This window comes from Protopterus annectens, chromosome 9.part0 (assembly GCF_019279795.1).
Source record: "Protopterus annectens isolate FY-2018-M chromosome 9.part0, PAN1.0, whole genome shotgun sequence".
Lineage (NCBI taxonomy): Eukaryota > Metazoa > Chordata > Ceratodontiformes > Protopteridae > Protopterus > Protopterus annectens.
The window spans coordinates 496,907,136-496,925,405 of NC_056743.1; the positions used below are offsets into that span (position 1 = coordinate 496,907,136).

The following is an 18,270-nucleotide window of genomic DNA, read 5'->3' on the forward strand; positions in this document are numbered from 1 at the left end:
TGATCTTTCTATTAAAAAAGGAGCCAAGGAAACAGATTAATTTAACCCCGGGGGGTACATAGAAGCCAATCTATACTGCCACTGGCTTTCTTTCTTTTTCAATAGATTTTTCCAGTCCCCTCCTCTAATATCTATTTTAACCATATCCAGAATACCAAACAAGAATTTATCAAACCCATCACAAACTATACTGTGTTTGTATAGGGCATTTGTATTTTTGCAATTTTTGATTTCGTACAAGTGTTCATATATTCTGTTTTTCAAAAGACGTTCTGTCTTTCCCACATAAAAATATTTACAGGTGTTACATGTAGCAAGATAAATGACACCCATGGTATTACAATTACCTTTCATAAAATGTACCCTACTTTTCATAATATTGTCCAACACTAAAGTGTGTTCGACATTTATGTAAGAACAGTAATGGCATATATCACATCTCCTGGTGCCTTCATTCACTACTGGGGTATTTGTTAACTTGTTTTCTAACAATTGCTTTATGTTTTTGCCTACCTTGGTCACAAAAGTGGGTTTGTTACCCACCTCGCTGTGTACAACTTCATTAGTTCTAAGTATATTCCAGTTCCTTTCAAAAATGTTTTTGATGGCTGGTGTCCTATTATTATGAGTCAGTACACATGCAGTATTGAAGTTACTAGTAGGAATAGGTTTATTATTCCTCATGTCCTCATCTAGACATTCTTGTATAGGACCTGAACCTAGTAATGGCAAATATTTATTCCCCCATTTGTTGTGTATATCCTGTAAAATAGAATTTATCAAATCCAAAGGGTAACCTCTCTCTGAAAACATTTCCCTTAATAAATCAAATTCATTGTCCAGATCTTCTTGGTTGGAGGTCATCCTAGCAATCCTTATTGCTTGGCCTTTGACAGTACTAATTTTTTGAGAGAAGGGGTGATTGCTTTGAAAATGCAAGTACGCATTGCAAAATGTCCTTTTTCTAAAAATTCTGGATTTAAAACATTGATTTTGAGTGTCCTTAATTATTAAGGTATCCAAATAGCTAATGCTTGTTTTACTATACTGGAAAGTAAAGGACAGAAAATCTGTACTGGAATTAATGTGATTTACAAAACCAGATATGTCCTCTTCCCTACCTCCCCACAGGATAAAAATATCATCCAGGTAACGGAGATATAGTTTAATATGGGACCAAAAGGGGCTTCCAAACACATGTTGAATCTCCCAACCTAGCAAAACTAAGTTGGAGTACACAGGTGAGCAAGCTGCACCCATAGGAACTCCTGTGATTTGCTGATAAAATTCCCCCTCAAACCACAAATAATTGTTGTCCAAGACTATGTTCATAAATTCACAAATCAGTTTCACCCTGTCGTTGTCTAAACCCGAAAATTTGAACAACACTTCCTCGAATAAGGACAAACCCTGGTCCTTGGGAATACATGTGAATAAATCTTTGACATCGATAATTAAAAATATGATGTTATCCTGAAAGAATTCCTGCTTGACATTCTGTAAAAATTCCCAGGAATCCTTTAATAAATGAGATGTCTTATCAACCACATGTTGTACGTGTGAGTCAATGAAAATAGTCAATGGATGTATCTTGGATCCTTTTGCTGCCACTATGGGTCTGAAGGGAGGTTTGGAAATATCCTTGTGTACTTTGGGAATACCAAAGTACACTGGTATGGTAGGAAACTTTCTGAAAAGAAATTCAAATTCGTTGAGATTGATTCTTCCCTCCAATAAATATTCATCCAAGTAACTATCAATTCTTGAATAAGAAATATTGATCTGGTTTTTGGAGGTATGACTGTATGTGTTTTCATCAAACAATAATTCCAACATGGCATTAGAATAATCCATGCTGTGAAAAATTACAATTCCCCCACCCTTGTCGGGAATCATAATCCGAATACTGTTATCTTTTCTTAAATCCAATAATAAATTATACTCTTCCTTGGTAAGGTTCCACTCGTGAGGGCTACTGTATCTAAATTCCTCATATAAATCCTTCAAAACTAGTTTTTCATATGTTTCCAAAACAGGGTGTAGGGGGGGCTATATACACTCCTATTTTTAGTGTATTTTGAATAGAATTGGTGTTGTAGTCATTTCTATCTGAAGGTTCCATAAATATAGCAAAATTTAATTTCCTAGTATACATTTTTAGAGCTTCAATATTATCCACTAAATCATCTTTAGTTGTAGGGATAAATTTAATACCTTTGGAAAAGAGTTTAAAATACTCATCGGTAATAACCCTATCTGAATAGTTGTAGATAGTGAAACCTTCCTTTTGAAAAATGACCTGTTTCTGACCTGTGGAGTGAATATGTGGGTCATCTCCATTTAATACCCATTCCTATAATGAGGGGTCTGTATTCTCTTCTGTGGATAATAATTCCTGTTGTACGTTCCCTCCTTGGTGTAAAACTGTGCCAGTCTTGCTGAGCGTCTGAGAGGGAGAAAAACCTCTTCTTCATGATGTGCCATATCCGCATCATCATTTGACCACCCCGTGTCTTGTCCCACATTTGTATAAGAATTAGTTGAACTATAACCATGCTGTGCTCCACCCCTTTCATTGTAATAGTATGTATTGTATGTATTGTTAAAAGGCTTCCTTTTGTCAAACTTCTTATTATTAACACTTTGACTTTTATTAATATAAACCATTTTCTCCTGATAGTCCCTTTGATCCCTATTAATTTTACGTTTCTTTTTTTGAAAAATATTGAAACATCTGTTGTCTATCCTGTCTAACATCTTGAAGTATAAAGTGCTATAATGTGAAAACAATAAGTCCTTTTTAATTGTACTATCCAAATCCTGCACTTCCTTGTATACATGTTCTCTTTCCATTTCATAATAATGCACAGTTTTCCTCAATAAACCCAAACCAATCTCATTGAAATAATTACTGAAATCAGCTTGTATGTCCTCAGTATAATTGATACCAAATGGGAACTTAAAAATTCTTAGTCCCTGTGGAACAATGCTTAAGGCAATGCATTGTTGAAAATATGAAATATCAATTTCCAAACTTTTACACTTAAAAAGTCTTTTTTCTAATAAAAAAATTAAATCTTTTAGTGAAACATTGTCCTTGTCTTTACCTTCTGTAAAATATTGGTTGTCACAGTCGTTGGTGTTGCCAGGATTGTTGAAACAATATCGTTTGGAACAAATTTTGTCAAATCTGTTGTTGGCCTCTTGTTGGGAAGCAGAACCCAAAAAAGGCCCCAATAATGTCTTTAGGTGAATTAACATTATGAAAGGATCCATTGTTACTGGTTTGTGGTATAGAAACAGTACCTTGTTTAGGACGAGCCCCAGCGTAGTTGGAATCGAAACGACTATTGTCTGCCCCTACGTAGATGGGAGAAGAGCCAGGACCTGTAGAAATAACGTTCTGTCCAGTTGATAAACCATTGGAAATAACGTTCTGTCCACTTGATAACCCATTAGCACCGTTGTTAACAGTACTGTGTAACACAACTCCACTGCTTCCCTGTTGAGGAGACTCGCCACTGTTGTCTGCAGACCTAACCTGATACTGCATGTTTGGTTGCGTTGTCTGAAATCCTGTCGTATTGGTAGGATGATAACCAATATAGCCAGGAGGTATAAAAACTGTACACTCACCCATAAAGGAAGGAACGAGCCCAGAAATATTGTTTCTCTGAGTGAGAAGTTCCAATAATTTAGTCAGTTCACCTTTTAAGTGTGAAACTTCACCACGTAGTACCTTAATATTTTTATGTGGGAAAGACAGAACGTCTTTTGAAAAACAGAATATATGAACACTTGTACGAAATCAAAAATTGCAAAAATACAAATGCCCTATACAAACACAGTATAGTTTGTGATGGGTTTGATAAATTCTTGTTTGGTATTCTGGATATGGTTAAAATAGATATTAGAGGAGGGGATTGGAAAAATCTATTGAAAATGAAAGAAAGCCAGTGGCAGTATAGATTGGCTTCTATGTACCCCCCGAGGTTAAATGAATCTGTTTTCTTGGCTCCTTTTTTAATAGAAAGATCAAATAATTTATAATTTATAATTTACTGCATGAAATAACAGAATTCATGAATTTATGTAATAATATGGCATTATATCGTTTCTATATCTGAAGTTTTAATAGGTACATTTTACTATATTTATTACTAATATATTTCTTTTACATTTATATGTGTAACAAAGTGGGTTAAAACATACCTGTTTTTATAATATTTGTTATTAACATACAAGAGAATTTCATATATACATTTTTTATTATGTTTTAGGATCCATTGTTTCATTTTAAACTATTTAGTTTAAGAATAGATTGTGATTTTAATAACAAACATACATATTTTTTAATTTAATTTCATCAATTTCATTTATGTCTTTAAATGTTTAATGGATGGTGATGTCATTAATTGGGTACAATATATATATGGTTGACTAATTACGATGATTTGTTTCTGATGAAGTCTCTTATGTTGAGATGAAAGCGCTAAAACTACTTGTAAAATAAAGATGGAGTGTGTTGCGAATATTTAACTGGCGTCCTGGATTCCTGGTTCACCCGATTTCTATTTTTCATAGTTGATCAGTTTTTTGTTTTAGTTTATAACACTGACTTTGTGTGCTATGTGTTGTACATGTTTTGTTTTGGGGTAGTGTTTGCTTGGATGTCTGCTTTGGAGGTCTCTGTTGCTTAGGTAGATTTTTATTTAGAGCCTCCGAGTATGTTTTTGTATTTTTATGTGTTTGGTTCGCTGTTGTGGTGGGACTATGTGATACTGGAATTGTGTTATGTGAGGTTACCTTCTCCTCCTGACTGATTACACCAGTTTTGAGATGAGAGAGCTCAGCCTCCACTTTGGCTATATGGTTGCATCTCTCACATATATTTGAACCTGTTTGGAGGAGGAGAGGGTTGTCCATGTACATGAGACAGTTGTAACATTGCCTCAAAATTCCCAGATTCACCAGCTGGACTGGAGAGGAAACCACTGACTGACCTTTGGACATGCTAGAGTAATATAGGGAACTGAATTAAAATGGACCAATAGGGGACAAGGTAATCATAGAGAGTATAAGAGTAAGTAGTGCTTATGGTTTATTAGTGGTAACTTGTAAGATTACTTATTTGGACCAGTGAGGGGCCTTAGAATGAGAATATGGTGTTTAATTTGAGAGATAGAGCAATTCTAAGGGAAAACGTGAAGAGCAGACTTTGTGGAGCCAGGAATAGTTTAAACCCAATTAGGCGGTGCCGCCCAATGTTGCGCTATGCGCAAAAACGTGCAAAACCACGCAAAAGAGGGTTTCAAGAGAGGGAGATCAAGGAGTTTGGAATTGACCCAAAATGGCCAATAAAACTACAGTTTCAAGGCAGTAACCACTCCCACAGGGGCAGGCAGGCTGCTCAATGTTTATCACTGCCACTGATGAACACAGAGACTTCCCTTTAGCCCAAGCAAACAATGGCCTCCAAGAAACTTACAAACAGTTCAGAACAGCAAATCTGTAACTAAACTTTTTTAAATCTCAGAAAAGTGGGAAAAAAATCAAGATTTTTTTTGTTTTTTGTTTTTTAAGGAAAGCAGAGGTTCACAAGTATCAACAAGTTAGAAGAGTGCAGTAAATGACCCCACACTTGAGTGCTAGGCCAGAGACAGATAAAATGCAAGTTTTAAGAAAAAAACGATTTAAAAAATAAGTGCACGCAGGAAATTCAGTAATCAGCTCTAAGTTGTGTTCTAAATACAGTTACCAACACAGAAATCAAGTTTAACAAGCCAAAAAATGCTGAAAAGTAGGTGGCAATGCAGAAAAACTTAACAAATAATCTGAAGCAAAATACTTAAAATCTCAAAAGTGGCTCCTTTCTTCTCTCAGCGTTTTCTCCTCTTGGTGGGTGCTTCACCAATTATCTTACATCAGACATCAGCAATTCATTTTCTACAAAGAATGCAGGATTTTCCTCACAGATAAACACATTTACATGCTAAGGACTGCTTTCTCAGTTTTGAACTTCGGCCTATTTTAGGTGTATGATAATTGCATTTTATGACCTTTATTCTCCCTGACATTAACAATTTAATTTACATGACTTGATTTTATATTGCAAGTTTAATGCTGAAAATTTCAAGATTACTCACATTTTTGTGCCATAGGAAGGACACATATTGCAGAGTACAAAAAGTTTCAACACAGCTTTACAAGAGTGTCAGCATTCTGAAATTAGAAAGGAAAAGTACATCATATTTTTAATGAGGTTTTCTGCCCAGGATCAACAAATGGTATGTCAAGGGATGCTGTACCAAATTGTTTATAGATAAAGGTACACAATGGGGTACCATGTCCCAAAGGGATAAACTATAGGACTTCAACTACATGCCTTTAGATGATGTTAAACTTGTCAGAGAGGTAATCTGCCATCTCTGCTGTGTTAGTACAGAGCTGAGAAGTCTCTGAATACTACAGCAAAAATAAAATTAAAGTAAATTAATAAATCACTCTCACAGCAAGGAAAAGCTCATTAAATGTTATTTTCAGCCAGGAACAAGCAGCTAAGTGTATTGTTTATAAGTAGTAACTTAGTAAAGTATATTTTATTCTTACTAAGTTGCTGTTCTCCATTGCATTGTGTTCTGGTGTCATGTTTAAGAGTGATTCATATACAGCTTACACTTATATGTGTGGATGGAGCTAAGGTTATCATATGTTAATTAAGGGCCTTGGCACAAGCTACAGTTGTCTCTCTCATTCTTGGTAGTTCAAAAAATACAAAATATCTCATTTGTGTCCTTTCATTAGGCTTCTAATCTTCTGTTTATGTACTCCACATTTACCTACAGATTTACTGATTGATTGTGACCGGTTCAAAAACTGGGTAAATGATAATGTGATGCTGTATTATACAAAGTATTAGAAATGCAATTTTTTCACATTATATTCTTTTTCAGCAGCAATCAGAATCCCATACATGTATAATTGCATTTATACAGCTCTGATCCACAAAATGGAAAAGTTGTCTATTTTTAAATGAAAGTATAATATGATTTCAGTTTTGCTTTCACTTTAGGGTTGCAGTCATGCAGCTAGTACCAGAAACCACTCAAAATTAAAGGTAAAAAAAAAATAATAATGTAATACTAATTGGAATAAATAGGTATTCAAGGAATTTGTAAAATCACTCAAATGTCACAAATTCCTAAAGCTGTCAGGGTATAGATTATAAAGGTTCTGGGCTGTTAAGGAGCAAAGAGTCCTACAGGAGAAAAAACACATTTCTGAAACAATCCCCAAATTCTGGGGAGCTAAGCAGATGTTCTGAGCAAGATAGTAAGGAGCAGGCAGAACTTTCAGGTAGGGGTGGTCCATCTCATGTTTAGTCAATAAAAAAGATCAGAAAGCGATAGGTAGTACAATAAGCAGTTAATGAAGGGTCTTTAATGGCCAATATAATATGATGGCAATGGGAAAGTAAAAGTTCCTGGGAAGCATAGTTTTATATGCTCCCTAAGCAACCTAGTTCTGAGTCTAGAAGTCATAGGTAGAGAGAATTGTTACAGTTAAAGTATGAATATTTCAAGGCAAAACCCCCATCCAACTCCTTATATGCAATGAACACAAAAAGTATGCCAAACCTGCAGAAACAAGTTGTAATGACCCTCACTTAAACCCAGGGCAGTAACTAAGGAGTCTCAATCCTCACCACTGATTCTGGTAAGGGAGTATCACTTAAAGCAGGGATAGAAATACACAATTTCCTCTAAGAGTACACGGGGAACAGGCTCCAAACCTAGAAGTGGACTGTATGCTTCATTTCAGGTCCCCAGATGAGTCTTCACACTAACCACTGTGGAGTACTGTGTCCCAGTTCTAGATATTTGACACAGTCACTCAAATATTTGATATCCACTCATACAAACACTCTTGGGAAAGACTGGCAAAGATTTGTTGGCTATGTCTTCTTTCCCAGATTACAAGGTAACAGCTGCCACTGGTCAAATACTACAATACCCTTCAAAAGGGGTGTTCAATTATATTGCGTAAAATAAATATAGATATAAATGGCAGCATCTAATCCAAGCAGTAATACTTTTTGGAGTGATCCTGGTATTATCACAATAAGCATAAACACTCTCAGGTTACTAAAAGTACTTTCAAATAACCAGCCACGATAAAAGGTAGTAAAAAATTTAGCAATAAATAAAATAATTTAAAACATGTATAAACAGAATAAATGATTCTAATAAGCACAGAGTTTGACACATAGGAATTATGAAAATAATACTGTAGGATAGGTTTCACACTAATTGTAGAAAAAAACTATAGTTCCCTGACTGTCTAAAGATGAACTGTCCCAGTCTAATTAAAATAGCAAGGCAAGATGATACTCTTACTTCTGCAAGGCAAAATAATAACATATGCCCACTCTTCAGACTGTTGTCTGGTCCTCAGTGAATGGAACAGCAACTCTTACTATTTCTGCTGAACAGCTCTGGAAAACTCTGAGTGGTAACTACTGATTTGGAAAACATTAACTGACAACTGAACAACTACAACAACTACTGAACTTTAACGGACTCAGAACCTGTTTATATAGCAGAATTTTTTAAAGTCATAGAAAGTTGTTATGGGAATTCTACTCTCTCACATCAGACTTTTAAAAAGTAAACAAAACAGCTGCTGTGGAGATTCTATTCCTTTCAGCTCTGACACATGATGACATCACATCTAGGTCAGTTGATTGACATAACCTATATTCAATTTTTTTTACATGCATATTTCGTCAGCCAGAAGAACACTGATTCAAACATCTTACATAAATCAAAGTAATAAAAAAAAACTTATTTACAAAATTATAGCTAGTCACACTGGCATATATAACACAGGATAATTTACAATTTTCAAGTCTCTACAAAACTTCAGCCAGTCATGCTAGTACAGATAACAATATCTAATATCCTCACAGTTCTCCCCCTTTGAAGACAAGCTAGATTTTCAAGTGACCCTAGAAAATAGTCACTTGAGAAAAATGAGGCTGTCTGAAAATGTATCAACCGATACCCTGTCTTAAAATGCTTTAGTATTGGGCATTGCTGAAATCTGGACTGGGTAATGAAGGGGGTACTCCCAATGCCTCTTTGAGCTTCTGGAATGCATGCTCACAATCTGTGGTCCACACTACTTTACCTGGCTTGGTTTTCCTTGTTAGGTCAGTAAGGGGTGCAGGTATTATATTACAGCTGGGCACAGATTTCCTGTAGTACTCCACTATCCCTAGGAAAGGTCTCATTTTAAATGGTAGCATGTAATCCAAGGCTTTTTGGAGTGGCCTGGTGTTATCACGATAATCAAACACTCTCAGGTTACTAAAAGTACTTTTTTAAATAACCAACCACAACAAAAGGTAGTAAAATGTTTAATAATAAATAAAATTTATTTAAAATGTGAATACACAGAATAACTGATTCTAATAAACCACAGAGTTTCACTCACAGGAATTATCAAAATAATTCTGTAAGATAGTTAGAATTTTTCTATAATCAGTGTGAAACTTATCTAACTACATTTCCCTAACTGTCTAAAGATTAACCATCCCTGTCTAATCTAATTAACTCAGCAAGGCAAGATGATATTCTTACTTTTGCAAAGCAAAATAAGAATGCACTCTTCAGGCTACTGCCTGGTCCTCAGTGACTGGAACAGCAACTCCTACTATTTCTGCTGAACAATGCTGAAAAACTGTGAGTGATAACTACTGATCTGGAAAATAGCAATTACAACTATTGAACTTTGACTCAGAAACTGTTTTTATGGCAGAATTTTTTTAAGTCACAGAAAGCTGTTAGGACAATTCTACTATCGCATATCATACTTTTAAAAAGTAAACAAAACAGCTGCTATGGAGATTCTATTCCTTTCAGCTCTGGCATCTGATGACATCACATAGGTCAGCTGACTGGCATAACCTACATTCAAATTTCTTTTTTTTTTTTTTAAATGTACATTTGGTCAGTCAGAAAAACACTGATTCAAACATCTTACATAAATCAAAATAATAATAAAAAAAACATATTACAAAATTATATCTAGTCGCACTGGCATAAACACATGGTAATTCACAATTATTGACAAGTATTTACAAAAATTCAGCCAGTCATGCTAACACAGTTAACAATATCCTCACACAAGTAACCAAAAAGCAGAAGTAATGCATGTGTTTTATCTATAACAGGAACCAGAAGTCCTGTTGGAGGATGAAAACATTTAACTTGTGGAGTAAATAAAGGTTGTTTTTTTAATATATTTTTCATATAGACATGGTTCCTGTAACAGATATTGCACCAGCACTGTGTTTGTTTTTTCCTTATATTAAATGAAATATTTATGAGCAATATGTCTTAAATGGAAGTATGAGTACTTATCAGACACCTGGTCCTTAAGTGTAGGTTTATGATCAAGGATAACCTTCAGATCATGAATCTTTGACACATCCAAACCTATTACCCCCATCAATGTAAAGATAACACCAGAAATACGAATCTCTGCATAGATATGTAGCCATAAAAAGTCAAATTATGAACCATGCTCATGATACAGACCAAATCATCCACTAGACAATTTGTAGCTGACAGTGTCTTGATGAAAGGAGAGGTAGACTTGAATGCCATCAGCATAACAATGATACTGCAAGCCTGTTCTCTGGAAGAGATTATCTAGAAACTCTACGTAAATTATGAACACAAGACCCAAGAATGACCTTGTGAAACTTCACAATACAAAGAGTAGGATAAGGAGGAATTAATATCAGAAACTACCATCTAAGAACATCAGAGAGGTGGGAGGCAAACTTGTCCATTTTTCCTCCTAAGAAACCACAGTAGTTTTATAAAGTCTCCAAGATTATGCCAAAGGCTACTTTGACATGGAGAACCATAACTGAATAACTCTGTTCATCTTGTGCCATAAGGGCATTATTAAGGATCCTATTTAGGGATGTCTTAATGCTACATCACATCAGAAATTCAGATTGAAATGCATCATATGTGCCCTGTTCTTTAACTGAGTCACTCTTACACCATATTCTGAAGTATCTTGATAATGAAAGTGAGGTTTTAGATGGGTATTCAATTGCAAAACAAAATGGCAACTTTTGCACATGAAATCTATAATGACAAAAGTCTGTGGAAACAAAAATTTTTATCTTCAGTAAAGAGAACAATCAATACCAATGCTAAAATGTTCATAGTTGTATCAAAACAATGTATAAATCAAAAGGAGTATTTTTTCCAAATGGAGGGAAAATTAAAACATTTAATTTTCACTGCCTACTAATAGTCATTTTACTGTATACTCTACTTTTATATATGATTGGATTATATTTGAGGCTTGTATTCCTTTATAATGAATAGAATAGTAAAAATAGGCCAGGATTTTTGTAAACATATAAATGCAATCTGTGTACCATGTTTGGCATGTCAGCATTTACTACTGTGATTGACAGGCATGGGATTGCAGCAATGCAGGATGGCTTACAGAAGGTAGGTTCAACAAGTGGCATTCAGGTGTGCAGAACACAGAGAAATATACTTTGCTCAACTGCACTTCTAAGTGGGGGCTTTGTGTAGTATGGCGTATGGTATATGAGTAGTGACAGTAATAGTACGACAACGCCACGTGTTGGTATGGTACACAAATAGTGACGTAGTAAGGTATATTTTATTCTTACTAAGTCACTGTTCTCCATTGCATTGTGCTCTGCTGCCATGTTTAAGAGTGATTCATATATAATTTACACTTATATGTGTGGATGGAGCTAAGGTTATCATAATATGTTAATTAAGGGCTCTGGCACAAGCTACAATTATCAGTAATTCTTGGTAGTCCAAATAATGCAAAAGTGTCTAATTTCTTGCACTTTTATTAGGCTTCTAATCTTCTGTTTGTGTGCTCCACATTTACCCGTAGATTTACTGATTGCTTGATTTTGAGTCTTTTGTGCTTTTTTCTGTTCTTTCAGCTCAGTCTGTCTCACGCTAGACTATTTTCTGTAACCTGCTATATGTGCAGTCCCTTTCATCTCCTGATTCCTTGTACTCATCACTCCATCCATCTTCTCTTCATTACTTTTATGATCTCTTTCTATTGCCTCTGTTTCTGGCTGTCACGTGCACTTTCATTTACCCCCATTGTTGAAGACAGACATACTCTTTTATAGATGTGCAGTTTTCCCCACTGTCACCTCACTGTCTTTCAACTAGGACATTGCTCAGCATCTGTAAGTATTTGTTTCCTTGTTTACCAGCTTCTCACACTTCTATCTTTATTGAATAATTGGATTAACCTGGATTCCTTTTCTTTTATTTGTCGGGTTCCCTCCTGGGAACATGAATTGACTGATTTGTTTCTTATCCTTCTGCCATTTTACATTTCCTCCTTCCTCTGCTCTATGAGGACTTCTTGTGCTAGCACTTTCAGGATTAAAATTGCACCAAATAATGTCCTCAGTCCCTCTTAGGAATATAAACAATCTTATTTTGCTCCACCAGAATGCCAACAGGCAATGCTTACTTGTAGCATGCTGTTACTCACACTAAGTGATTTAAGAAACTGAAATATACTTATTTCTAATTTGTGTGATTGCTCTTCTAGCAACCTAATATGTCCCTGGTGAAAAAGTCTGCTGTATAGTAGACCATTTACTTCATTGGTAAACCCCCAACCACCAGTCCTGTTAAGTGTTAAAAGAAGGGTGGTTAAAACTATCCCCATAAGTAACAGAGTGCATGATAAAGCCAAAACTTCTTCTCCAGGTGGATATGTTTTTCATTAAATTTCACCAAGTTATACCAAAAAATTAACTGTTATGGACTTGCTGCTTAAACAAAATGTACCAGCAGTGAACTGTAAAGATGATTATTATTTAACCTAACTCAGATGGTTATTCTTCATCTCAAATTCTTGAGTTACAAAGTCAGGAAGGATGTTACTTGGGTACTTACTATTCAGGAGAAGTAGGTGACAATATACTGAATATCAGCATGCCTATAGGAGAAAAAGCCCTGTGCATGCATTTTGAAGGCATTTTGTATATTCCCAGAAGAGCATAAATCTTCTAAACTCCTTGGTAGTCTTTATGTAGAGGGGGCATCATGGAGTTCCAAAAAGCACATATAGTCTTCCTTCTGACAGAGATGGCTAGACTGCACCACAACTATTCAAATGGACTGTATAATGCTAAACTAATTTTACACTCCTCAGACCAAATATAGGCCTGTGGTTCTGTGTCTTTTTCAGAACCAACAAGTCTACTGTAATGACCCAGTCCTTTCTTGTCTGATGAAATCTTCTGGAAGGTTCTTTTCTGTATGAGGTTAAACAAGTCTTTTCTTGCTGCACTCTCTTGATTTGCTGAGATGTTAGACATATAAAGAAATGCCTGGATACAACCATTTTGATTCATTTGTCCTGTACAATGCCCAGCAGTGTATTTAGTTCAATTGGGAAGGGGGATAAAGCCCCTGACTGCCTCAAGAGTTGGACAATTAGGAAAGGCCTCAGAGATTAGACTGCTGCCCCCAGAAGTAAGACTTTGGTACCCCTGCTGCTGTTTGGTGTTCTTGTCTCTGGGCTGATGACTGCTGATTGTTCTGTTGATGTGGAAAAGTATGAAACCACAGCTAATGTGAGCTCGGTTGCATTGTTGAGAAGGCATGTTGCACAACATGGAACTTTACACCAACAAAAGTAAGGGTCTTGTACTCCTTCTGCACGTCCTTCAGGAGACCCATTACTGATGGACCCTAAAGAGCAGACCCATAGAATACAAACAGTCACCTTTCTGTCCTTGGTGAAATCTGTAACGTACAACCAGGCACATTTACAAAGTGTTATGTTGGTGCTGTCTGCTGTAGTCATACCAAAAGAACTGTGGGATAGAAGACTGGTGAGGCTGGCAGCAGAAGACATGGTTGCCATCTGAGAATGCAACTTGAACTTCAGCTCAACAGAAGTTATACTTTTCATTGACTAGTTCATTTCATCAAATGGGTCATGTTAGAATCTTGGTACAGGAGACAATAGTTTAATGCCCTCAAGTTGAATGGGAAGGTTGTGTAAATATACTTCCCAAACTCCTCTCTGGTCCTACATGCTTTACTCCATGTATATGTTATTCTGTAGGAAATTGAGAGAATGGCTGATGACAGCTTCCACACAACCCAGATAGTTACTTATAACTGGCTTACACAGGTCTGCTGCACACCCACCATTCACCTCCCTATCTCATGCCATCAGTGAATTTCTCAGTCTTGTGGGTGAAAGCTTTCAGCTCAGCACAACAGCATTGCTGGTTACTTATGGCAATGACGGCCCTGATTTAAAACACTTTAGGCATCAGAAAGCAGCTTGTGATTGATTGGATTATGTGGGGAGCTTTTATTCTCCTCTTGGGAACAGGGTTTGCAGAGAATTAACTTCTCATTTTCAACCAATAGAAATGGTAAAAGTTCCTAAGCCTGTCATGTAACAAAATGAAACAATGGCAAACTTCATAAAGGTATGTCATGCTTGTGTGAGAGACGGAAATGCTAAAAAAGAAAGTAAAATGCTGATGCATGCAGCAATAGCTTTACGGATAGGAGATCTGCCTAGAAACAGCCTTCCAGACCTATGTTTTTTCTATCTTACTCTCTTGCCTAGGATAGTCATGTGTCAGACCTTATCAGGGAACAGTGTGAGGAGGATATCCCGAACGTGCAAAAGTGGCGACACCACAGTGTCAAGCAAATGGTGATCAGGTCCAAATGTATAGCAGAACTAGACATTTAAGAAAAATTGAATGTCCCGATAATTAACCCTCAATTCCAGTCACCAATCAGATTTTCTGATTTTATCACTTTGTGGCATATTGTCAAGATTGATTTGTAAAATAAAGCATGCATTGTAAACCGATGTGTAACAAACAATGGGTTTCATACCCTCAACCAGAGTGACAATTACTGACAACGCAAGTGGTATAGGAAACAATACTGAACTGAATGCTGATATAAAAACACCCCAGGAGTATGTTATGAAATCCAGTTACTGTCATACTTAAACTACAATTTCTCTATATACGATAAAGAAACACTCCCAAGACAATGTTATAGAAAAACTGTCATCATGTTTAAACTACAATGCATTTTAGAATGTAAGTAATAGCTGTAAATTATTTGTCTCCATTATTTTCCTAGATATTATGCTACAGTGCATCCACTGAAGAAACGAATATCCATCACATCCTGTGTGTACCTCCTGGCAGGAATATGGCTGCTGTCATGTGCTCTAGTTGCACCTGCTATAGCACACACATACCATGTCGAGTTTCAGGAGGAAGGCTTTACGATCTGTGAGGAATTCTGGATGGGAAAAGAAAAGGAGCGTCTTGCTTACGCATATAGTACACTTATCATCACTTATATTTTTCCTCTTTCTGCAGTTTCTGTCTCATACTTCTGTATAACAGTGAAATTGAAAAATCGTGTAGTCCCTGGCCATACAACGCAAAACCAAGCAGAAATAGACAGGGCCAGGAAAAGGAAGCTCTTTCGTCTTATAGTGCTTGTAGTAGCAGCATTTGGCATATGCTGGCTGCCCATACATGTCTTCAATATAATACGGGACATTAATATTTATTTAATCAATAAACATTATTTTCTTTTGATTCAGTTGCTTTGCCACTGGTTTGCTATGAGCTCCTCCTGTTGCAATCCTTTCTTGTATGCATGGTTACATGACCGCTTTCGCAGCGAACTCAAGAAAATGTTTTCATTCAGGCAGAAAATTATCCCAGCCAATAACTGTGTAGCTGTGAGTGTCATGTTGTGAAGGATTCAAGGGAATTACCTGCATGAAAACTACTGTGGTTCACAAAACATATATATATATATATATATATATATATATATATATATATTGAATCAGACGAGAGCTACTTCACCGAAGAATGTCCGGACAAGAGTGAAGTTTTAAAATCGTTTGGCTCCTCTTCATTCCTTCAGAGCCATTTAGACAAGTTTACATAGCTAGGACTGGAATGTTAACAATGACAAACTAAAATGAAACAAGTCAGTAAAAACAAGCACAATTAAAGGGGCTTCTAACCCATTTTATTTTCTCTTATTTTTCATTCTGTATAGTAATGTATATCACAAGACTCAATTCTCATGATTGCCACTGCTAATTTTATATTATATAATTTTATCATGCTTGTTTTTCTTTTTTGTTTTGTTAATAACTGGACATTTTTTTTTAATTCTACAGCTTTAAAAAATAAAATACAACAGACCAAAACTGCAGTAAATCAATTCAGCTTTCATTAAAAATTCTTAAATAATGCTGTTAAGTCCAGACTTCAGACAGGAATAACAACCATATATATTATATCATACTGAAAAAACTGCCTACAGAATCGTTGCTCCAGGGAAAACAGCAGAACTTTTAACACAGAACTAAAGGGTTATACTACATTAGAACATGCTGGAAATAATAATGCAGTACATTCCGTTCTTGAAATACAATATGAAAAGAAGTTAGAAGCATAAAGAATTGCTTTCATCTTTTTATCAAACAATCCTGAAATTATTAAAAATGTGATAATTGGTATATTTTATTTATATAATTAAAGATTACGAAAGCTGTTGCTTTAGAATCACAATTAGCATGAATGCTGCTGAAAGTGCATCTTTTCTAATATCTCAGCCATTGAATTATTCATTACCACAGATCATGGTGCTGCTATAAGAAAATGGGTGTTTGTTTAGACTTTGCTCTCTTCCAAAATTACTTTTATTTACCACTATCTGCATTCTGCAGCTTGTTCAGATTTCTTAATTTTAAAGGTACTGGACACAGAACAAAAAGGTTTTAGAAACATGAATTAATTCTGCTTCTGCTGTGCTCTGAAATGTTGAATGCAAACTACATCTATAGTATCAAATACTGTTAACTGCAAATATTAAGTCAACATCTAGAAAATATTCATTTATGGTGGCTCTATCACTTGAATGATATATGTTGCAAACTTTTTTTTTTCTCGAGAAAAACACTGCAAGAACTTATTGCATATGCTACTAGGATTGCTTGTTTTTTTTCAGTCTAACTATATACTCCATTCAGTTTGACAATACTATTTATGTAAACATATAGGTGAGGCACACAGAGGGCCATACTAGAAGGCTGAAATAAGCGCATGTTGCAACAGCACTGTGGCATGGAGAGATAAACCCTTAAATAGATCCCAGGCAACTCAGGTTTGATTAGCAGTTCGGGCACCTTTGGTGCTGACAGCAAGAGAAATGCATGGTATCCTGAGGGTGTGAGAGGGACTGGTCACCTAGGCGCACATTACATACAGTTCCTAGTAGGAGCGACAGACATAGCGTGGGGGAGGGTTCAACAGAGTGGAGTAGTCCCCTCAGATGTACCAAGTGACCAGAGGGGAAGGAGTTTGGGGGTGTAAGTGTAGGTCAAAACAACTCTCCATGGCAGCAATAAGATGCATGATCTAGGTAAACCCTTAGGATCCTCATCTACTTCAATTGTAGTGGAGAAACTCCGGGATTATTAGGAGTGGAAGCTAGACCCCAAAGGATAGGGTCCCCTAGATTCCCTAAAAAACAAAAATGAGTGATCACCAATTTTCCCCAACCTCATGCAGTTCAAAAAATGATCACCTAAAAAGAGAGCAAAGTTAAAAAGCAAGGCTTTATTTAGTAGTAGTTAAGCTCTTTCATCCTAATAGTGATAGACTTCATCAGAACCCCTAGATTCACTCATGGTCCGGGACGAGCAGTAGATGGAGAAGAAATGGGAGCATATACACAGATGGTTTACATGTCAATAATTCCTTAAAGGAAAGTGGAAAAAGGATAAGAAAATATTACATGGTTTCCATATGGCGGGACAGAAAGAGAGAATGTTGCTAATGAGGCACTTTATGTTGGATGATAATCTGAATATGTTGGCAGTAGGCACATATAAGTCTGGGATCATTACTGAAGCACTAGACCATGGATGTGTAAGACAGCAACATGCTGAAGATGCTGCCATCATAGATGGAGAAGAGAGGATACCATAAGTGGAGGCAGACAGATATATAGGAACATGTGACCACTAAGCAATATGGATAAGCAACTCTTTTGTGTCTCTTATGTTTTTATGTCCTATTTCCTGCCAAACATCAGACTTTGTTTCAGCAGACTAGCCCATCAGTTCCCCATGGGTGAGAGC

General features: G+C 36.1%; 1 protein-coding gene across 1 annotated transcript in view; it reads left to right on the forward strand.

Moving 5' to 3' along the window:
• The window catches only part of LOC122811294 (prolactin-releasing peptide receptor-like), a 209,019-nt gene extending 192,873 nt beyond the window's left edge, over positions 1 to 16,146 (forward strand). Inside the window, exon 3 of the mRNA XM_044083047.1 lies at positions 15,234 to 16,146. Coding sequence (XP_043938982.1) covers positions 15,234 to 15,867 — 634 coding nt within the window. The 3' untranslated portion in view covers positions 15,868 to 16,146. The remainder of the gene's footprint in view (positions 1 to 15,233) is intronic.
• Positions 16,147 to 18,270: the final 2,124 nt, after the last annotated feature.